The 24,890-nt window shown below is 44.3% G+C and overlaps 1 protein-coding gene across 2 annotated transcripts in view; it reads right to left on the bottom strand.

Annotated features, from left to right (window-relative positions):
* LOC126298790 (serine protease filzig) overlaps positions 1-24,890 on the bottom strand; it is a 141,645-nt gene that overhangs the window by 51,529 nt on the left and 65,226 nt on the right. For both annotated transcript variants that reach the window (XM_049990251.1, XM_049990252.1), the window contains exon 2: positions 13,603-13,675. In XM_049990251.1, the coding sequence (XP_049846208.1) occupies positions 13,603-13,675 (73 nt within the window). The remainder of the gene's footprint in view (positions 1-13,602; positions 13,676-24,890) is intronic.

The raw sequence follows: 24,890 nt of genomic DNA, 5'->3' as shown, positions 1-24,890 counted from the left end.
AGAGGGTTGCTATAATTCTGTCCGTCAAGCTCATGAAATTCAACTTCCTCTGTCCTGAGGACTTTATATAGGATAGTCAGAAACAGTCTGGAAAGCTTGTAAGGGTGTTGCAGGGTGGCTTGTGCTGAGAAATAATTACTCAGAAGGAATTCGATACATTACGCCGTTTCCGAGTTAATTAGTACAGAAGTTAGTCAGTCAGCCCGTGCGCGCAGTTTCAAGCGGACCTTCAGAGACGGTGTCACCAAACGTGTTCTTCGTTTGGCTTCCTAAAACTGAACAAGAGAGCGATACTAAAATTGTACATGGTGCGGTAGTAAGTATCGAATCCCAGCCAAGGGCTGAGCAGTCCCGTGTGCTCTTCTCTACGCTCTGAAAACAACTGACACTAACTGTATCTGGCTAATGCTAATATACTCGGAAACAGCGCAATGTATCAATTTTTTTTCTTAAAAATTATTTCTCAGCGCAACCTACCCTGAAACACCACTATAAGCTTCTCAGACAGACCACCCTGACACTGAGTTTCATTGGTGTCTCTAAGCTTTCACTAAATTTCCACGCCGTAGTGAGCTAGGAAGGGAAACTGCACACCTCAGCCCTTTCAGATTTAATGGTAAGAGCACCCAGTAGACAGCCCGTCAAAAACTGAACACAAAATTCAAATGGCTCTGAGCACTATGGGACTTAACATCTGTGGTCATCAGTCCCCTAGAACTGAGAACTAGTTAAACCTAACTAACCTAAGGACATCTCACACACCCATGCCCGAGTCAGGATTCGAACCTGCGACCGTAGCGGTCACACGGTTCAAGACTGAAGCGCCTAGAACCGCACGGCCACCGCGGCCGGCAACAAGTGTTCATAATGTTTTTGAAGTTGCCGGCCGGTGTGGCCGAGCGGCTCTAGGCGCTTTAGTCTGGAGCCGCGCCACCGCTACGGTCGCAGGTTCGAATCCTGCCTCGGGCATGGATGTGTCTGATGTCCTTAAGTTAGTTAGCTTTAAGTAGTTCTAAGTTCTAGGGGACTGTTGACCTCAGAAGTTAAGTCCCATAGTGCTCAGAGCCAGTGTTTTTTTTTTTTTCAAGTTGCGCTCCCTTTTGGAAGTCTTGACTCTTGTATTGTTTTGTTGGAACATACACTCCTGGAAATGGAAAAAAGAACACATTGACACCGGTGTGTCAGACCCACCATATTTGCTCCGGACACTGCGAGAGGGCTGTACAAGCAATGATCACACGCACGGCACAACGGACACACCAGGAACCGCGGCGTTGGCCGTCGAATGGCGCTAGCTGCGCAGCATTTGTGCACCGCCGCCGTCAGTGTCAGCCAGTTTGCCGTGGCATACGGAGCTCCATCGCAGTCTTTAACACTGGTAGCATGCCGCGACAGCGTGGACGTGAACCGTATGTGCAGTTGACGGACTTTGAACGAGGGCGTATAGTGAGCATGCGGGAGGCCGGGTGGACGTACCGCCGAATTGCTCAACACGTGAGGTGTGAGGTCTCCACTGTACATCGATGTTGTCGCCAGTGGTCGGCGGAAGGTGCACGTGCCCGTCGACCTGGGACCGGACCGCAGCGACGCACGGATGCACGCCAAGACCGTAGGATCCTACGCAGTGCCGTAGGGGACCGCACCGCCACTTCCCAGCAAATTAGGGACACTGTTGCTCCTGGGGTATCGGCGAGGACCATTCGCAACCGTCTCCATGAAGCTGGGCTACGGTCCCGCACACCGTTAGGCCGTCTTCCGCTCACGCCCCAACATCGTGCAGCCCGCCTCCAGTGGTGTCGCGACAGGCGTGAATGGAGGGACGAATGGAGACGTGTCGTCTTCAGCGATGAGAGTCGCTTCTGCCTTGGTGCCAATGATGGTCGTATGCGTGTTTGGCGCCGTGCAGGTGAGCGCCACAATCAGGACTGCATACGACCGAGGCACACAGGGCCAACACCCGGCATCGTGGTGTGGGGAGCGATCTCCTACACTGGCCGTACACCTCTGGTGATCGTCGAGGGGACACTGAATAGTGCACGGTACATCCAAACCGTCATCGAACCCATCGTTCTACCATTCCTAGACCGGCAAGGGAACTTGCTGTTCCAACAGGACAATGCACGTCCGCATGTATCCCGTGCCACCCAATGTGCTCTAGAAGGTGTAAGTCAACTACCCTGGCCAGCAAGAACTCCGGATCTGTCCCCCATTGAGCATGTTTGGGACTGTATGAAGCGTCGTCTCACGCGGTCTCCACGTCCAGCACGAACGCTGGTCCAACTGAGGCGCCAGGTGGAAATGGCATGGCAAACCGTTCCATAGGACTACATCCAGCATCTCTACGATCGTCTCCATGGGAGAATAGCAGCCTGCATTGCTGCGAAAGGTGGATATACACTGTACTAGTGCCGACATTGTGCATGCTCTGTTGCCTGTGTCTATGTGCCTGTGGTTCTGTCAGTGTGATCATGTGATGTATCTGACCACAGGAATGTGTCAATAAAGTTTCCCCTTCCTGGGACAATGAATTCATGGTGTTCTTATTTCAATTTCCAGGAGTGTAGTTCACATCCGTTTATTTCTTGTTTTCTTTTCTGTTAGACGTCTATGGGGTATCTCACTTGCTCTCACTATTCATCTCATTTACTTGCTACTGTAACGTATTTTTACCACATGACTCTTATTCTATAACCAATGTCTAGTATGACAACGGCCAAAACTACAGAAAGATAACAAACGTTTCAGTGACAGGACGGACATTTCATAATGTTGTGACAACAGAAATAAATAAATAGGCGGCAGGAGCGAGTTTCGAACACGGCCAGAGCGCCTGGCAGCCCAACACTTACCAACGTAACCGTTGCTAATTAATGCTGCTCGTTATTGCATTTCTTTTACTTGGACCGTTAACTATTTCTATTTTGCTTTTTTTTCCACCGTTCAGTACACCTTCCTCCTATTTTGATACTTGATCTGTGTTCAGTTTTTGACAGGGTGTCCACTGGGTCATCTTACCTCTTAAGTCTGGGCGTGCGATGGGGAGTGTCCCTCGTAAGTAAGTGCATACTGAATATTAGAATAGGTGTGTGATTTTGCTGAAATTATCTAGGAAACGCAACCCAATATGCCATTCTTGGTGATGAGACATCGTCGTCTTTTGTTAAATGCAGTTACACTTGCAGATGTTAAGCTTCGTGCAAATATTGTGTAGCATCTACAGTGTTTGAAATATCCTGATTTATTAAATCCGTTTGTCGGACCGGAATTCGAATTGTTTCACGTGTAACAATCTTATCGAGTGAGCTATCCACATACAGCTCACGGCCCGCCATCACAGCTTTATTTCTGCGAATCCCTCTTTCCTACTTCACAGAAGTTTTCCTGCATATCTTGCTGGACTACCACTCCTGGAAGAAAAAATGTTGCGGGGAGATGGCTTACCGAAAGCTTGAGTTCTTTTAACAAAGAGTCTTTCACTTGGGAGCGGAGTGTATGCTCTTTTGAAACTTCCTGATAGATAAAAATTATGTATCGGACTGGGACTTGAATCTGGAACCTTGTATTTTACTGTTCATCTGTCAAGAAATTTCAAAGCACAGCACATTCCGCTGCCGAGTGAGAGATTATTTCTGGAAACAACCGACATTTTTGTGCAATGTTTTGTTGTCCAGGAGTGCTGTGCAACAAGGTATGCATGAGAGTTTCTGTAAAGTCTGGAAAGTAGTGTAACTATTGACAGAATAGAAGCTGTGAAAGTGTGTTGTGTATTGCACCTGAATAGCTCAGTTGGTGTGTGTGTGTGTGTGTGTGTGTGTGTGTGTGTGTGTGTGTGTGTGTCCACAAAAGGCAAGAGCCTGGTTCGAGTTTCGGTCTGGCAAACAGTTTTAATCTGTTAGGAAATTCCAAACCAGCACAATATCTGCCGTAAAATGAAGGATACATTCTGGAATCTTGAGTATCTGACCGGAATAATTTAAGGTGGAACGATGACATAAAGGTAGCACTGGAGAAGGAAGCTGCGGGATAGAGACCTCTGGAAAGAATCGCAAAGAAGTGTAATTCATCCCCGAAGAAACTGCTTAAGAAACCGTTGGTCTACGAGTTGCTGAGTGTTTGAGGATCTGGCACCCTTACACACATTTCGATTAAAGGAAGACAGAGAAAGTTCAAGAAACAACTCTGGTATTCGTCACATGTAAGAGTAAGAGCGCCACAGAAACACATCAAAAAACTTCAATAGGAGGCTTGTAGAATTTGAAACAGTCTCTGAATGCAATTTTTTTCTTTATTTTATAACCGGTTTCGATCTATAGTCTCATCATGAGATACGCCTGTCTTACTACCTTAGTACATAAATCAAAAAAAATTGTAGCCAACATGTTGTTGTTGTTGTTGTTGTAGCCTTCAGTCCAGAGACTGGTCTGATGCAGCTCTCCATGTTACTCTACCCTGTGCAAGCTTCTTCCTCTCCCAGTACCTACTGCAACCTACATCCTTCTGAATCTGTTTAGTGTATTCATCTCTTGGTCTCCCTCTACGATTTTTACCCTCCACGCTGCCCTCCAATACTAAATGGCGATCCGTTGATGCCTCAGAATATGCCCTACCAACCGATCCCTTCTTCTAGTCAAGTTGTGCGACAAATTTCTCTTCTCTCCAATTCTATTCAATACCTACTCATTATTTATGTGATTTATCCAACTACTAGCCGAGATAGGCATTTTCAAAAGATGTACAGCATAATAGAAGTGTATGGCAAACAAACATTAATTACCTGTAGTGTATGTCACCGTCAGCATAGTGTGTTACTACCTACAAGCTGAGTTGCTGTCGCCGCAGCTGCATGTTCAAAAATGTTCAAATGTGTGTGAAATCTTATGGGACTTAACTGCTAAGGTCATCAGTCCCTAAGCTTACACATTACTTAGCCTAAATTATCCTAAGGATAAACACCCACACCCATGCCCGAGGGAGGACTCGAACCTCCGCCGGGACCGGAGCTGCAAGCACAGTATGACGACGGTGACCCTAAGTTAATGAAAATCTGCATTTGTTAACCGTGCAGTTTTGTTATCTGCAGACAGTGCTTATCTTGGCTATAAATTTTAATATACTGTATCCCAGTTTAGTAAGACAGACATATATGATGATGGCGATACAATCGAAAATGACCATAAAATAAAGAAAATATTTTTGCGGATTAAAGAATATTTTAAATTCTGTAAATGTTAAAAGCTGAATCACTTGTCCTTCTCTGTGGTTACGTTACAGTTCATCCAATGGGACGGTTACGGCGTTGTTGCGATGAAGACTATAGCGCTCCAGCAAGTGTATTAATTTTTCTCTTTAATTCCGGTCAAAATTTGAAATGAAATATCCGTAGATAATCGATTTCGGGCAGCATTGATCATCTTCAGGGTTGAATCAATTAAACCTGTTTTTAGATCTGAAGCTGATCAATGCTGACAGGAGTCCACGGTCTACAAATATTTGTTTGTCATCATCATTTGGAAATACAGAGAAAAAATACACTGGGAGAGTTCAAGAGAGGCGTTTTACATCACGGAGAGCTTGTGCGACAAAATTTCAAGACCTCAAATTCCAATACTTTCAAGAAACTTATAACTTGCTTCATCACAAAATTCACGTGAAAATCGAGAGAAGAAAATCATATCAATTCGGACGAGTACGAAAAGATACAGTGTTGTAAGTAATAAGTAATAATCAGGTCTATATAAATTTTCCGAACTGTTATGTCATCATCCGACTGATTTTATTGGAAAAAGGTCGATCGCAGAGTAATATCCTGGAAAATATTAATATTTTTAACAATTTCTGCCGTGAGAGTTTTCATTTTGCAGTCAGCTTTTTCTGGTCATAGGACACATTCGCGCCTGCTGGTATATCTTAAGTTAACGTTAGAAAAATAACCTCTCATCTAGCTTTCGTGCTTATTAATAAGCACGGAGGTTCTTAAAACCAAAAATTGCTTTCATTATTGTAACACACTCAGAGAAATATAGAATTTAAACAGGAAGAACAGAGCATCGTACCACTGTCTCTCTCTCTCTCTCTCTCTCTCTCTCTCTCTGTCGCTGTATTATAAAATACAAATTTGCAACCGACCATTTAAAACTTAGATAAGACTGAAGCCAGGTCCATTCTCTTCTCGGGGGAAATTTTACTATTTCAGGCAAAGAAAAAATGAAATTACGTCATACGTACTGCCGTTCTTTTATAGTTTCACTCGCAAAAATGAAGCATTTATTCTTTCTCTGAATCAGGCGGGACGAATTCGGAAGCTCAACTGGCCATATCAGAGAGTGCAGAAATCTGGTTGTCCCACTCGCATCTCTCAGGAAACTTTATTAGCTATAAAAGAGGTGCAATCGAGTTACAACACCGAGGAGCTCTTTCCTCCATATTAATTCCGGCGGAAGCGCAATCAAATTTCGTCAACATGGAGGCGTCCCTGGATAGTAATCCGTTTAATGGAAGCAAATGGCGCTGTCGTCGATAAAGGCACTTTAAGAGCTAGGAGATCAAAGTAGAGTGCATTTTAAGCGCTCTACAATATTAGCTCTCGCATGTAGAGGTAATTGAAAGCGGTGGTGGTACTTCGCTGTCACCACCCAAATCTTTTTCCTGGTATAGCGGAATCGCGCTCGGTTATAACGCACACCACTGCCGCGGAAGTTCCCGAGAATATCAGCATCACTTCCCTTAATGCGCAGGGGAAATGAGAAGTCATAAATAAATCATTAATTCTGGATGCCAAGTTTCCTCTCGGAACAAAAATGCTACACTATGGGATCAAAAGTATCCGGACACCTTGCTGAAAATAACTTACAAGTTCGTGGCACCCTCCATCGGTAATGCTGGAACTCAGTGAGGTGATGGTCCACCCTTAGGCTTGATGACAGCTTCCATTCTCGCAGGTCTACGTTCAGTTAGGTGCTGGAAGGTTTCATGGGGAATGGCAGCGCATTCTTCACGGAGTGCTGCACTGAGGAGAGGTATCGATGTCGGTCGGTGAGGGTTGACACGAAGTCGGCGTTCCAAAACATCCCAAAGGTGTTCTGTAGGTCAGGACTCTGTGCAGGCCAGTCCATTACAGGGATGTTATTGTTGTGTTACCTTTCCGCCACAGGCCGTGCAGTATGAACAGGTGCTTGATCGTGTTGAAATGTGCAGTCGCCCTCCCCGAATTGCTCTTCAGCAGTGGGCAAGACATCAGTGTAGGCCTGTGCTGTAATAGTGCCCCCCAAAACAGCAAGGGGTGCAAGCCCCCTCCACGAAAAACACGACTACACCATAGCACCACCGACTACACACGCTGGCAGATGACGTTCACCGGCCATTCGCCATACCCACACCCTGTCATCGGATCGCCACAGTGTTTACCGTGATTCGTCACTCCATACAACGTTTTTCCACTGTGCAATCGTCCAATGTTTACGCCCCTTACACCAAGGGAGGTGTCGTTTGGCATTTACCGGCGTGATGTGTGGCTAATGAGCAGCCGCTCGACCATGAAATCCGTTTTCTCACCTCCCGCCTAAGTGTCATAGTACTTGCAGTAGATCCTGATGCAGTTTGGAATTATTGTGTGATGGTCTGGATAGATGTCTGCACTCGCACTCTTCAACTGTCGGGGGTCTCCGTCAGTGAACAGACCAGGTCGGTCTGTACGCTGTTGTGCTGTACGTGTCCCTTCACGTTTCCACTTCACTATCACATCGGAAACAGTGGACCTAGGGATGTTTAGGAGTGGGGAAATCTCGCGTACAGACGTATGACACTAGTGACACGCAGTCACCTGACCGCGTTCGAAGTCCGTGAGTTCCGCAGAGCGCCCTATTCTGCTCTCTCACGATGTCTAATGACTACTCAGGTCGCTGATATGGAATACCAGGCAGTATGTGGCAGCACAATGCAAATAATATGAAAAACGTATCTTTTTTGGGGATGTCTGGATTCTTTTGATCACATAGTGTACATAGCACCACATTCAGATCCTTCTAACATCTGTAGACACAGAGAGTCATAAGTGGGTTGTTTTGTTGCATTACTGATAACAGACTACTCTTATCTGCTCAAAATTATCCGGACATCCCTATGTGACGCGAAATTGACCACTAGGTGTCAACAGAGACAGACCCCCGAGAATAAAAGACGGCGGGGAGTATTGTGTTGTCAGTATAGAAGCAGTAAGAAACGAATGAGTCGCAGAGGAAAGCTCAGTGACTTCGAACGTTAGCATCTCATTAAAGAAACAAATTCATTATGGATATTTCAACCCCTCTAAAACCGCCCAATGCGACTGTTGGTGATGTGGCTGTGAAGTGGAAAAGCGAAGGAACAACCACAGTTAAACCTTTACCATACAGAGCTCATGTATTGACGGATAGGGACCGTCGAACTTTGTGGAGGGTGGTTGTAATAAATCACATGACACCAGAGGAAGGAATCACTCGCAAACTCCAATGTGCTGCCAGCAGTCCAGCTAGCAAATAACTGAGCTTATAGAGTTAAAAAGATCGAGCAACACCTCACAATTCACAAACGTCGGAAGTCTTTGCTAACAATGGAAACTCCCCATCGTCACAGTGTCTTAAAGCAGCATCTGTAAGTCAATGATTTATGGATAATAACATTCCTGAAATGGGCTGAACCCAATGGAACGCCTTTGGGATGAGTCAGAACGTCGACTTCGCTCCAGACCAAAGTGTCCAACATCAGAACTTTCCCAGGTTACGGCTCTTGTGGAGTAATGGGCTCTACAGACGTTCAGACACTACATTAAAAGTATCCTCAGCAGACTCCGAGCCGTCATAAAGGCGAAGTGTGGACACAAAGCACATTAATGTCCACTAATAGTTGTCCGGATACTTTTGATCAGACAGTGTATTCGTAAATAAGTTTTCTAGTGCTGGTTTCCCTAATTCAGAATCAAGTCTTTCGGCCACTGCTGTGCTAGATCCACCCACGACCAATACTAACGTTCAACCAATATGTGCGCAACAGCACTGTAGTAGCGGCTGTTTCATTTTTCTGTTTTGTACGCAGACTGTTTGTGGAGGGGTGAGTCATGGAGTAGTTCCGTAGTAGCAACTACCTTGGTCTCCTTTTCGGAAAAGAAGGCAGACTCTCTGTATGTAGTAGAAACATTGGCTCTAGTGTCTGCAATGAGTGAGGGAGGCGTCTCCCTCAGCAATGATCCTCTCTATGTGCTTTGCTAGGCTTGCTGTTTCCGCTCCCATTGCTCCTCTAAAAGAGCTAACGAAAATTTTTGCAGGCTGTACACCTTAAATAAAAGCAGTCATCTTTCTTATCACTTACTGAGGTGCGTATATTTCCAACCTTTCACTTCTCCACAGCATCCCGATGTTCAGTTCTCCTGATACGGGACTGGTCATAACTTTTGACTATATTCTCCTGTCGCTATCTGAAACTAGAATCTCTTTTCTACTTGACTTATAATTGCTTTAAAATAGTACCAAGATGCCCTTTGGTATTAACCGCAGTCTAGCTACCGGCTTTACGCTCCGACTCTGATGAGCCATTAGTGCCAATCGTTCGTAAATCGCAAATGCCCCGGAATTTATGCTTTAAAGATTAATTGTGCTTTGCAACACTGTTTCTTTAGTGGTTGAATAACCAAGTTTAAAAACCTGCTTGAGAATTACTGGAGAGTTATTAAGGGAAATAAACTGGACTGTAAATGTAGCTGTTTACGTCTTTAATGACGTCATTTCTTAGGGTAGTATATAATAAAAAATGGAAACTACATTTAAGTTTAACAATCATTTTTTTTAAATTAAAAGTAGATTATATTAAGTGATTAGCCTATAAATGGTATTTTTACTTATACTATACTACTACAAAAAATTTTAAAAGATGTTGCCAATCAATTTCATGATTTTCTTAAGTTGAAGAAGAATCATGAAGTTCCGACCTCAGATTGTCCTGAATCTGATTCCTCGCTGACTATTGGCTTCCTTTCCAGTTTGTCTGCCTGGACGATTCAGTACAGATTTTCCCTTGGGACCAACCGTCTTCGGTCGTGTTCCTGCTCGATTCAACTTCAAGTTATAGGCGCGTTGGTTAGTTCTGGAGCTCTCTCTGATGTGATTCTGTTTTTTTTTTTTTTTTTTACTATGAATCCATCCAAAAGTGCTAAACGAACTCTCTGTAGCAGCAGAAGTAACTGGTGCGCCTAGAATATTTGCGGCACCTTCTCCCAGTTCACAAGTTACTCTTAAACCTTGTCACCACAATAAAGCATTCACGCGATGATTTTTATCTTCCGACTAGTATCGGAATCAAACGATTCCAGGGTCTTGGGCATCACTTCTTTGTTATTAAGTCTTTTTTATGTTAGTGTTCTCATTTTACCTTCACAGCGGCACAGTCAAGCGAAAGCAGATGAAGAAAGGAGCAGAATAGAAAACTATAGTCTGTCTCAAATGTCTCTACATCTGACAATTAAGCATTTTTTCACTGAAAACAGATTAACAATTTAGAATACATTTATCACCAAGAAACCCGTGGTAGCGGTTTAATACATGCATTAATAATTTTGTTATCAGTAATCATTCTTCAATAATATATTCAGAGATTTGACGCGGGTTATAAAGTGTGTTACATTACAAATCTATGACCTAAGGACAATGATTTTTTTTAAACTAGCTTACCACTACAAAGCTGTGTGTGTGTGTGTATGTGTGTGTGTGTGTGTGTGTGTGTGTGTGTGTGTGTTTGTGTGTGTATGTGTGTGAGTGTGAGGGAGAGAGAGAGAGAGAGAGGGAGAGAGAGAGAGAGAGAGATACTGTATTACTGTATGAGTGCTAAAGAGAGAGAGACCGAAAGTGAAGAGTCTAACGGGTAAAAAGAAAAAGGAAAATATAAATGATAAGCAGCTGTTCATCTAGCCAGATGCGTTCGTAGTCTGTCAGTTTCAGTTGTGTGGCCACAATCACGTCGGAAACATTTTCACATGAATCATCTGAGTACAAATGACTGCTCCACCAATGTTGAAATGTGTGTGAAATTTTATGGGACTTAACTGCTAAGGTCATCATTCCCTAAGCTTACATACTACTTAACCTAAATTATCCTAAGGACAAACACACACACCCATGCCCGAGGGAGGACTCGAACCTCCGCCAGGACCAGCCGCACAGTCCATGACTGCAGCGCCTCTGACCGCTCGGCTAATCACGCGCGGCGCTCCATCAATGCACTGTCCTTTTATACCTTGTGTACGCGATACTAAAAATGACTCTGAGCAGTATGGGACTTAACATCTGAGGTCATCAGTCCCCTAGAACTTAGAACGAATTAAACCTAACTAACCTAAGGACATCACACACATCCATGCCCGAGGCAGGATTCGAACCTGCTACCGTAGCTACCGACTGAAGCGCCTAGAACCGCTCGGCCACCACGGCCGGCTGTACGCGATACTACTGCCACGTGTACGTAATACTACCGCCGTCTGTATATGTGCATTTCGTTATTCCATGACTTTTGTCCCGTCAGTGTGCAACTACACTCCTGGAAATGGAAAAAAGAACACATTGACACCGGTGTGTCACACCCACCATACTTGCTCCGGACACTGCGAGAGGGCCGTACAAACAATGATCACACGCACGGCACAGCGGACACACCAGGAACCGCGGTGTTGGCCGTCGAATGGCGCTAGCTGCGCAGCATTTGTGCACCGCCGCCGTCAGTGTCAGCCTGTTTGCCGTGGCATACGGAGCTCCATCGCAGTCTTTAACACTGGTAGCATGCCGCGACAGCGTGGACGTGAACCGTATGTGCAGTTGACGGACTTTGAGCGAGGGCGTATAGTGGGCATGCGGGAGGCCGGTGGACGTACCGCCGAATTGCTCAACACGTGGGGCGTGAGGTCTCCACAGTACATCGATGTTGTCGCCAGTGGTCGGCGGAAGGTGCACGTACCCGTCGACCTGGGACCGGACCGCAGCGACGCACGGATGCACGCAAAGACCGTAGGATCCTACGCAGTGCCGTACGGGACCGCACCGCCACTTCCCAGCAAATTAGGGACACTGTTGCTCCTGGGGTATCGGCGAGGACCATTCGCAACCGTCTCCATGAAGCTGGGCTACAGTCCCGCACACCGTTAGGCCGTCTTCCGCTCACGCCCCAACATCGTGCAGCCCGCCTCCAGTGGTGTCGCGACAGGCGTGAATGGAGGGACGAATGGAGACGTGTCGTCTTCAGCGATGAGAGTCGCTTCTGCTTTGGTGTCAATGATGGTCGTATGCGTGTTTGGCGCCGTGCAGGTGAGCTCCACAATCAGGACTGCATACGACCGAGGCACACAGGGCCAACACCCGGCATCATGGAGTGGGGAGCGATCTCCTACACTGGCCGTACACCTCTGGTGATCGTCGAGGGGACACTGAATAGTGCACGGTACATCCAAACCGTCATCGAACCCATCGTTCTACCATTCCTAGACCGGCAAGGGAACTTGCTGTTCCAACAGGACAATGCACGTCCGCATGTATCCCGTGCCACCCAACGTGCTCTAGAAGGTGTAAGTCAACTACCCTGGCCAGCAAGATCTCCGGATCTGTCCCCCATTGAGCATATTTGGGACTGGATGGAGCGTCGTCTCACGCGGTCTGCATGTCCAGCACGAACGCTGGTCCAACTGAGGCGCCAGGTGGAAATGGCATGGCAACCCGTTCCACAGGACTACATCCAGCATCTCTACGATCGTCTCCGTGGGAGAATAGCAGCCTACATTGCTGCGAAAGGTGGATATACACTGTACTAGTGCCGACATTGTGCATGCTCTGTTGCCTGTGTCTATGTGCCTGTGGTTCTGTCAGTGTGATCATGTGTGTGATCATGTGTCAATAAAGTTTCCCCTTCCTGGGACAATGAATTCAAGGTGTTCTTATTCCAATTTCCAGGAGTGTAGCTTTATACGTCTGATTAGTGATTGTAGGTTCAATTCCACACGGCAGTTATCGAAGTAATAACTAGCGATATAGTTTTAGGAGACTGCATGAAGCATAACAAGTAGTGAAAACTCTTACTCGATACACATATTGGAAACAATATGTACGGAGTCTTATGTGAATTATAAACCTAATTTGTTTATTTATTTATTGTTTCAGATACAATCTGTCTTTGTATACGAGATACACGGCGTCTCTGCAGAAAAATATGGAAGTATTCATCTGGAATGGAGTGTCCACATATCCAATTACTACCATGAGTGAAGTGCTGAGCATAAAATAAATAAATATTTGCAAAATTCTCAATAATTAAACAAAATTCTGAAAGAAAAATGAGCCTTGTCGATTGATATACATCACTAAGCGACCAGTATGGTCGGAAGACAGATTGCAGTCATGAACACATGAATCTTCAAGGGTATTTCCTTTGCAGAAGTTCTACATTTCGTCCAAAGGGAAAGTATTACAAATTTATTCCTCGTCAGTGCTTCGTGTGTCATACAAGGTATTCGTTGCACCAGACTATTTCCAATATTCCTCTCTCTCCGCGTCTCGTGAAGAGCTGCGAGTGGATCGCTGGCAGAAGAGGATGTACCTTGCTTTGCTGCGTTTTGCGAGGCCAGACCGCCGTGGAGCAGCAGCGCCAACCACAGCAGCCGTGCCATCATCTGAAACACACCACACAATCTGTTACCACACTGAAATCCGGACATAGTCCATAACTTTTGGTACCACTTTGTAGCACATCTACACTAATGGCCATTAAAATTGCTACACTAAGAAGAAATGCAAATGATAAACGGGTATTCATTGGACAAATATAATATACTATAACTGACATGTGATTACATTTTCACGCAATTTGGGTGCATAGGTCCTGAGAAATCAGTACCCAGAACAACCACCTCTGGCCGTAATAACGGCCTTGATACGCTTCGGCATTGAGTCAAACAGAGCTTGGGTGTCGTGTACAGGTACAGCTGCCCATGCAGCTTCAATACGATACCACAGTTCATCAAGAGTAGTGGCTGGTGTATTCTGACGAGCCAGTAGCTCGGCCACCATTGACCAGACGTTTTCGGTGCGTGCACCAGCATTGTGTTCTTTTGGCAGAGACCCCACAGATCACCATCTAACCTACTTTACAGAACAGACAAACATCCAAACCCCACGCTCGTGGATAGTCGTGGTCATCCAATCATTTTGCGGGTAGTGGTAATTTCACTTTCCTTTTACCTCTTTTCGTAGATGTTCACGACAGTAGCACGTGAATGTTTGATCAGCTTCGCCGTTTTCGAGATAATCGTTCACAGGTTTTGCGTAATAATAATCTGCCTTTTGTCAAGGTCGCTTATCTGAATGAATTTGCTCATTTGCAGCCCATATCTTCGCTAGGGTGACCTCCTGTCCCTGTCTGTTCCCCTTACATACTTTTGTTACCGTGTCACATGCATGCAACGCCACCAGGCGGCATCTAACGTCGCAGTGGACGGTCGTCATAATGTTTTGGCTGATCAGTGTATCTTACCGCTGCTTTATATTTGTAATCCTAAGTGTGTTCTCAAAGGCGACCTACTGAGGAAGTGATTATGTCTGAAACACTGGATTCGTATTCGAAAAGAGTGATGTTCAAATTCTAGCGTGGCCGTCGAGTTACAGGTTTACCGTGGATTCCTGTAATTGATCAAGGAGAATGCCACAGTTCTTGGGCTATCCTAGCTTGTGCCTTTACTTTCCTCATCGTTGTCGTTCACATAGTAAGGATTAATACCGTTACAATGAAAAATATGTACCGGGTGATCAAAAAGTCGGTGTAAATTTGAAAACTTAATAAACCACGGAATAATGTAGATAGAGAGGTAAAAACTGACACACATACTTGGAATGACAAGGGGTTTTATCAGCACAAAAAAAAGACAAAGTATTGCTAGACGCGTGAAAGTTCTCTTGGGCGCGTCGTTTGGTGATGATCGTGTGCTCAGCCGCCACTTTCGTCATGCTTGGCCTCCCAGGTCCCTAGACCTCAATCCGTGCGATTGTTGGTTTGGGGTTACCTGGAGTCGCAAGTGTATCGTGATCGACCGACATCTCTAGGGATGCTGAAAGACAATATCCGACGCCAATGCCGCACCATAACTCCGGACATGCTTTACAGTGCTGTTCACAACATTATTCCTCGACTACAGCTATTGTTGAGGAATGATGGTGGACATATTGCGCATTTCCTGTAAAGAACTCATCTTTGCTTTGTCTTACTTCGTTATGCTAATTATTGCTGTTCTAATCAGATGAAGCGCCATCTGTCGGACATTTTTTGAACGTTTGTATTTTTTTGTTTTGTTTTTTTTGTTCTAATAAGACCCCATGACATTCCAAGCATGTGTGTCAATTTGTACCTCTCTATCTACATTATTCCGTGATTTATTCAGTTTTCAAATTTATACTTACTTTTTGATCACCCGGTATAATAATTCTTACGTATGTATTTTTATCTTTAATAAGTATTCAAACAAAGGTCTGAGATTGAGACAACATCCGAGCAGATATAGTTTCAGTTACAGCTCATATTCAAAAGTAATATCCGAATTCGCTGAAGCATTCTGGCAAAACCATACAGTTTCATGGCCATATTTCTTCTATAAATGGTCTCCGGTGCATTTGTCACATAAATCCGGATAAAATGTCGAATTATCGACATTATTTAGCATTTTTTCGCAAGGGAAGCTACTGATTGTAGCAGAGCTGACGGGAATCGGCAGATGTGAAAGTTGTCCCTTCTGCTGTAGAGAGCATAGCGCCAACGATGATACATTACCCGGAGCGTCAGATGTAAGCTATTGAGAACATATTTCTTGCAATCTCCCTTTGGCACGCACTCGCTCCGCTCATTTCTTAGTGCGTAATCCCATATCTCTACCAGCACTGTTAACGCAAATTCCTATGTCCATGGCCTCCTTGATTATCTTTTCCTAGCACTGCGAAATTTGAGCGAGAACAATGACGCTATAAACGAGGGAACACTTTTGATGCCGAAGCAATATCTAGCCATGGAGGAAACATGTATAACTTTGAGCTCTGAGAATTTTCGTCATCTCCCTACACATCTACTGTACATTCATTGAACGCTGTTATGATAACCAAGCATATATTTCAGGCAACATGCAGATATTCTTTGAATTCAGCCATACTTTTAACTGGTGCATTGCATCGATTTCTGAAACAACTCAAACTAAAGTATAGCTTCAAGTACAGTTCCTTATTTTCAGAAGTCCTGAGGTTTCCTTCAGAACCAATGAGACAGGACTTCGAAATAACTGTGAATGGCAGAAGGGATTCTAATGCATCGAAATTTCTGAATAAATTGATGACCAGATGAATCTGTCTAGAAAATATTGATTGGTCGATATTTATAATTATGGAAATACTGTTCTGCCTTGAGCAACCTAACTTCTACTGGTTTTAAAAGCAAACATGCTTCCTTCAAGTGTTGTCTTCGTCAGTGAGTTTATTTATTTTCTGTCAAATAATATGTAAAGACGCCAACGGACTTGGCACATTGGTGACACCGTTTCCCATCAAATCGGACTTGGCAAGCATTTCTATGGGTCACCTTCCAGGTCTGCTGAGTGCTTTTGGCAAGCGGGGCGCACTCAGCTCTTGTGAGGCGAATTGAGGAGCTACTTGATTGAGAAGTAGCGATGCCGACCGCTGTGGCCGAGCTGTTCTAGGCGCTTCAGTCCAGGAGCGCGCTGTTTCTACGGTCGCAGGTTGGAATCCTGCCACGGGCATGGATGTCTGTGACGTTCTTTGGTTAGTTAGGTTTAAGTAGTTCTAAGTCTAGGGGACTGATGACCTCAGATGTTACGTCCCATAGTGCTTAGAACCATTTGAACCATTTTTTGAGAAATAGGCGGCACCAGTCACGACGACTGGCAACGGCCAGGAGAGCACAGTGCTGACCACATGGCCCTCCCTACCTCCATCCAGTGACGCCTGCCTAAATATTGAGGACGACACGGCGGCCGGTCGGTACCGCTGGGCCTTCATGGCGTGTTTGGACTATGTTAAAAAACGTGGAAATTTTGTATGACAATGTATACAGCTTTGAGATTTTATTATATACAAGTATAACATTGTTAACGGAAAAAATATGAACTTTGGTATCACATACTGTCTGTCATTTTCAGTGCAACTGATATTTTGTTCCACTTTATCATCTGCAATTAATCAGGACTTTTCAACATTTTATTAGGTATGTTTCCCAAATTGTTAGGCTTAAAATGAAACTATGCAAAACGGGAGAAAGCGATAGTTCATTTTTAGGCCAAAGATTTTCGTTAACATACGTATTATAATATCGAAAAACTCTGGTTAATAGCAGATTACAAACTGGAGGAAAATATAACCTATAACGCAAATGTCAGAGAGCCATTAAACATCAGTATATGACATGAAAGTAAATATTTTTCCTGTTAATAATGTTACAAATGTAGTGACCACAATCTGAAACTTGTATATATTATCATGCAAAATTTATTTACATGTTATTTGACAGAAAATAACTGAATCCACTGACGATGGTGAAACATCACCGAAACGTGTTTGGGAGCTAAGTAAGAATAATTTGTATTTGCTCATGGCGAACCGTCTTTCCGTTGTCATATATTAAGAAGTAAACAGGCACTGAAAGAGACCTCCTACCTTATGATGCATAAATTGGTCGATATATTTTTGACAAAGTATAAAATTCATTTACATGTATTTACACTTGTTTAATAGGCCTTTTTGCCACCAATAGTCACGTCATTTGAGATGAAGTGCTCCGTCAGATCTGAACGATACTTGGAAGTGGTTTACTTGTCATAGTTAGTTTTTGTTAGTATATCAAACTCTCCTATTTGCTTTCAAAAAACGCTGAAAAATTGCAAAGGATTACTCAGATGTGGCACAGATACAGGTTTAGTTTAGATGTAATTTCCTGTGAAGTGAGAACTCATATGAATATACCCAGCAGCAGACTGGCAGCAGTGGAAACTCTGGTGACGTAAATCAAGACTGATGTATCGCTTAACACGGTTACGCCGGCGCTGCGCATTGTGTTTCTTGTTGTGGGGCGTCAGGCGTACTCGTGCTTTTTTTTTCACCTGGCGGCGCTGCTTTCCCTTTTTCTCGCTGTGGAGCAGCGGTGGTATTCAAACACCCTAGCTATTATTTTAATATACTGGCCATTTTAACACGAGACATTGCATAAAATAATTTTACACTAAATTAATCGCATTTGTTCAGGAAGATCTCTCGTTGAAGGGTTGCAAAAAATTGTATAGAGAGCTGTTCGCTGCGCCTGGTACATAGGCAATATATCAGACGTTATTGTGTCGCTGGCAGCATAACTGGTAGAGGTGAGTGTGAGTCACTAGCGGTACATGTCGGTGGTAAACGCCGGCCTGAACTTGTTGAAACACAAACCTCTTAGCTGAGAAAAGTTGAAGTTTACGTTTCAGTGCTGCTGCATAGGTCACTTACTCATAGTTCTTAATGAAAGTCACATGCTCATGCAGCGTGCAATAAGACCTCTAATGTTCTCAATATACATATATGATTTACCATATGGAGTCTGTAGCACTATGAGGTTGTTCTATGGCGATGACGTTAGGTACAGGAAAGTATCGTTGTCGGACGATCATCAGAAAATACAGAAAAACATGGACAAAGTTTCCACTTGGTGCAATGAATGATAACTCCCTTTAAACGTGAATAAATGTTAGATAATGCCTGTAACAAAGAAAAAGAAGTGTGCGGTACTTTATTGCAAGATTGTTGGTAAACATCTTGAGCCTGCCGCATAGTATAGGTACTTGGGGCAAACACTAAGAATTGATATGAAATGGACGATTACGTATAATTCCTGTTAGGAAAGACGAATGGAAAACTTCGATTTGTTATAAGCGTTCTGGGAAAATGCCATATATCTTTCAAGGAAATAGCGCACAAGACGCTAATGTGATGACTAATAGAGTATCGTCCTCAAGTTTCGAGTCCTTAGTAACTAGGCACGACAGCAGTCACTGAATGGGTTCAGAGACACGCTGTTAGAGTCACAACAGGCCCTTATACCCCACATGAGAGCGCAGAAAAAAATGTTTGGGAACTTTAACGGAAATCCTTGGAAGAGAGACGACATCGTTGTCTCCAAACGGTGTTGGGTAAATTATAGAAGTTATTTACATGCGAAGAAGACTATGCGACTGTCATGCTGTCACCACTTATATCCTGCGTAGAGATCATCGCAAATCGAGAAGAGAGAATGGAGCACGTACAGAGGCACGTAGATACTCTTTTTTCCCTCACACAATACGTGACTGAAATATGATATAAAATCAGTACTATTAGCACGATGTAACCCGTATCATGCACTATACAGTTGCTTGCGGAGCATACACGTTTTAGCGGGTATAAGTGGAGGTACTTTTATATGTGTAGCCTTAATACGTACACACATCACTATGTTGATTGTTTTTTCTCTGCGTCGAACAGTCTTCCCACGAACACGTCACAAACTTTACAATCTGATGTTTTCTGTATGGCCGTAACTACGCCTAAGTGAAATACACTTGCCGATACAGACTAACAGTTTTGTGTCCAAGCGTCCAAATTTCAACACCTGACTCGCCCCCCAGCGGAAAATAAGCGTTAACGGCTTTCTCTTGCCACACGTACTAACCAACCTAAAAACATGCTACTCCTAATAGCTACAATTATTAGTCTGCAAATGAAGTAAATACTGATGTAATGTTGATCAGTACACCATCCTCAGTCGTCAATAGAAATATCTGCACTTGTTCCCGTTATACCCTGTATAGGTAGATGTGAAAATTAGACGTGGAGCGACTTTGGCGCTCGTGTTTTTCATATAACGTACATTTAGCATAAACGACTCATCCAGCTGCTTAAAGATACCGTTTACAAGTGACAACTGGTTGCCAACTGAACCTCTTGATAATAGTAATATCACAAGGCACGCATATTAATGACTTTCCATGACACCAACAGTTTCTCTTTCTGCTTGTTGGTACCAAAATATGGTTTCTGCGCACAGTTTGTGATTGAATGAAACATTTGAATCATTAGAAAGTATGCGTGCGGTATGAGTCAATGCAAATAATCAGTGCCTCTTATTAGTAACACACAGTAAGAGGGACGTGGTAATTACTGCACTCTTGAGCCTGGACAGTAAAATATTTGACAAAGTCGCCAACATGATCATTTACCGTTAACTTCTCCAATGTAGCTTTGATTACCATATTAAATTATCTTATCTACTTACATAAACCACCACTAACTGTGACAATGTGGGTACAATATTTATGTTGCTGTGTGCTTCCACGGCTTAGCTTAGTTCGAGTGCAGTGAACACATACTGCATGTTAAGAATATCTCGGATTACAAATTAATGAAGTACTGAAAGGTGAACTGTTACACTTTAACATTATGTCAACATCGTGGTTACCAGAGACAGCGTACGTAGTATCGTGATATTCTCTACAAAGCACCAGAATTCAGTCGAAGATTGCGTCTTTTGTGTAGAACAGCGCGGCGGATCATCAGAACGACAACAATAGGTTCGCGTGGCAGCAGCCAGTGGAAAGTGCTAAAACCTACGATACGCAGGGCGCAAATCATTATAAACAGTCCCGGTAAGGTAAAAGCAGCGAGCATGGAGTGACAGGCAGTGATAGCGAGAGTGAATTCTCGTTTTGCTCCGCTAGTGAATGTTCATAAATGCATTTTCGGACTATTTAGCCGCAGTTGCGGTTGTCTTAATTACGCAATTAAAGTGAGTTATCCGCTTGACTAAACGGAACGTCACAGTCCATATCTGAATTCTGGCGTCCCACAAATGTAAGGAGCTGTAATTAGCATGAGGACTTCGCAACCTCAACTGCAGCTGAACAAATATTCCGAAGGAGATGGGCCGTCACGTTTCTGAAACGACCTAGAAAAACTGCAAAAACTTTAATCTAAGTGGCAAGATGTTATGTGTCAGAACCATAATGGCATATCATTCTCTCCTAGATGAACCGTCGAGTTACATCGATTATTTTTAGGTATTTATTAGTATTAGCCCCAATGGCCTTTCCACAGTGATAACACCGGTTCCCGTCAGATCAACGAAGTTAAGCGCTACCGGGCTGGGCTACAGCGTTTGGTTGGGTGACCATCCGGTCTGCCGAGCGCTGTTGGCAAGAGGGGTGCACTCATCCCTTGTGAGGCAAACTGAGGAGCTACTTGATTGAGAAGTAGCGGCTCCGGTCTGGTAAACTAACATACGGCCTGGAGATGTGCTGACCACATACCCCTCCATATCCTCATCCAGTGACGCCTGTTGGCTTAGGATGACACGGAGGGCGGTCGGCGGGGTTGGGCCTTCATGGCTTGTTCGAGCGTAATTTAGTTTAGTTCTTTTTAATTTATTAGTATTCGCACCCAGTTCGTTGTCCTGGGAGGTGAGTCTTCATCAGAGACACAGACATCGCCAGAAATGCGCCACGGAAATGTCATAGTACCGATATTGTTTTCTCTCAGTATATATAAAAACGATCTGGCGGATAGAGCGAGCAGCACTCTGTGACTGTTTGCTGATATCGATGTAGTGTACGGGAAATGTCGTCGTTGAGTGATTGCACAAGGATATGGGATGACGCGGACAGAATTTCTGTTTCGGGTGATGAACGGTAGCTTGCTCTAAATGTGGAAAAATGTAAGTTATGACGATGTCTTGGAAAAACAATCGTGCAAATTTCGATTACATTATAGTGGTGTGCTGCACTGTCGCGGTTAAATACCCTACCTAAAGTTGCAAAATGACATAAAATGGAGAGAGCACGTACGGTCAGTTGTAGGAAAGATAAATTCTCGACCTCGGTTTACTGTAAAGATTCTAGGAAAGCGTCGCTCATCTATAAAAACATCTGCGTTTTGCGACCCATTCTTGAGTTCTGCCCGAGTATTTTGGATCCCCACCAGGATGGATTAAAAGAAGATATCGGAGCAATTCATAGCCCTTAGGATTGACATTCTGTCGCGCTGACCACTCAGCTACTTGGGGCGGACATAGCGGCGATGTTGTGTGAACTCAAGTGGGAATCCCTGGAGGGAAGAAGACGTTCTTTTCATGAAACATTGCTGACAAAGTTTAGACAGCCGGCGTTCGCGGCACACTACAAAACGATTCTGATGCGATCAACGAGCATCTCTCATGAGGACCTCGAAGGGTCAGAACATTATGACAACGTACCTTCGACCCAGAAACATCGGAAACGCTTTGTGGCATGGAAGCAACGAGTTGCTGATACGACGCTGGAGGGAGGTGGCAACACATCTGCACTCAAGTAACGTAATTCCCGATAATCACAGAGATTAGGCCGTTGAGCTCCGACGCTACGTTCAGTCATATCCCAGATGTGTTCGATCGGGTTCAGATCTGGCGAGCTGGGGAGCCAGCAGGTTCAGATCTGACGAGTTTTGGAGCCAGCACAACAATTGGAACGCGTCACTGTGCTCCTCGAACCATTCCATCACACTCCCGGCCTTATGACATTGTGCCTTGTTGAAAAATGCCACTGCCGACGGAAAACATGATCATCATAAACGGGTGTACGTCGTCTGCAACCAGTATACGATACTCCTTGGGCATCATGGTGCCTTGCACGACCTCCAGTGGACCCATGGATGCCCACGTGAATGTTCGCCACAACATAATGGAGCCGCTGCCGGCTTGTCTCTGTCCCACAGTACTGGTATCGAGGAGCTGTTCCCTCCCATAATCATGATGATGAAGGTATCGAGATTCATCAGACCATGGAACACTATGTCTCTGTGCCAACGTATAGTGCCGATGGTCACATGCCCATTTCAATCGAAGTTGCTGATGTCGTGATGTTAACGTTGGCACATGCATGCGTCTTCGCCTGCGGATGCCCATCGTTAGGAGTGTCCGGTGCACTGTGTGTTCAGACACACTTGTAATTTGCCCAGCATTAAAGTCTGATGTTAGTTCCGCCCCAGTTCGCTGCCTGTCCTGTTTTATCAGTCTGCCCAGCTCACGACGTCCGACATCTGCAACGAGGAGTGTCCGCCCAACCCCACACCGTCTGGACGTGGTTTCACCTCATGTTGAAGATACTCACTACAGCACTCCTCGAGCTCCCAAAATGTCGTGCAGTTTCCGAAATGCTAGTGCCGAGCCTCCAGCCATCATAAACTGCCCTTGGTCAAGCTCAAATAGATCGCGCGACTTCCCCATTCTACACACGGACAGCTCGCTCACTGATACTACATGTACCGTGCGTGTGTCTGACTAGCAATCATTCCTCGCCAGGTGACACTGCTATCGCTTGGACTAGTTTACAGCGATAGTACGTCGCTGGTCATAATGTCCCGTGTAGAGAGTCGTCTCTCCCTCAATTTACGAGTAGAACAGGAAAGAGAATGGCTAGCAGTCTTACAAAGTGCCCTCCGCCATGCGCCGTACGGTAGTTTGCGGAGTATGTAGGAGGAGCTCATCTCTCTGTATTACTGTACTTATTGCCACATGGCATCACGCGAACAAAGTCTCTGTTCTCCTGGAATTTGAAGCCAGGACGCTTCCACCTGTAGCTAGACACTAAAGCTGGAGACAGGGTCAGCGTCTAGGGGTCAGTGGTGGCAGGCGACTCAGTCATTGTCCGTTAGAACCCGTCTTCCACGTGCCTCTTCTGCTGCCGTTGGCGCATGACCTTCCACCAGCGCCTTCTGTGTGGCTACTACTACAACGGGACGCACATCTGGTGAACCACAAACAGGTCCTCGAAGAATGAGAACAGCTGCCTGAGAGAGATGTCTTTTCTGCCGTGTCATCATGTCGGCACACTCACCTGCTGTGCCCCATAAACACAAATCTGTTAACTTTGGTTTTCGTCGTATTATCCTCAAGCACAGTTGCGCTCTACCAAAAATACTGTACTGTAGTTTTGGTATACTACATAAATGACGTAGTAAATGGTAGGATTACGAGTAGTATTGGTTGCAGTGGTAGAGGAAGAAGCACAAACGAATGTGTCAGAGAAACTGGGAGCCGAATACTTCTCTTTGCTTTTTGTTCATTTGTTTCTTTGTTTTACACACAGTTAGAAATTCACACTGTGCAGCGTTCGTCCATGGTGTGTTTATATCCTTACAAAATATAAATTGAATTCTATAAGTAACAAAAATTAGTCGATCGCGTAACTTCTGCACTTTGATGTAACGAAAGCAATTGCTTTTCATGATAAACATGTTTTATTTAACCTCGACGAAGTACTGAAGCGATGTTTGATATGTTTTTGTTTTGGGTGTTTTTTTTCAATTTTTCACGTTTTCTGGTGATACTGCTTCTTCTAGAGTAATATGATAAATGTGTACTTTTTTATTTTTACTACAGTATCCCTAGGTTTCATGTAACAAATCAACAATTTTCGAATGAAACCTGAAATAAACGTTGACAATTTAAATTTTGCGATAAGCACTGATTATTTCATAAGCAACAGACAGATTACGTAGAAAAAAGATGTTCCGTAGGTTACTCAGCCCTTTATATATCGTCACTCAGCTCCCAGACGGTTCACCGCTTCAGGTTCCTGGGAGAATGTAATGAGGCACTGATGGCATACGTAGACAGAGAGATCGAAATGAGGTAGCCCCCAGGTATACAACACACGTAATGTGGTGACGATCTTAACTGTACAGAACTAGTAGGACAACTGCCGTACGGTGGTTTTACAACTCTAACCTAAAGTATCGATGCCTGGAGTCATCAGACACACAGTACGTGGACGAATAATTTTAATATTTTTACATGCCTGTTAC

Source organism: Schistocerca gregaria, chromosome X (assembly GCF_023897955.1).
Source record: "Schistocerca gregaria isolate iqSchGreg1 chromosome X, iqSchGreg1.2, whole genome shotgun sequence".
NCBI lineage: Eukaryota > Metazoa > Arthropoda > Insecta > Orthoptera > Acrididae > Schistocerca > Schistocerca gregaria.
This window is presented reverse-complemented; position numbering and strand designations above follow the sequence as displayed.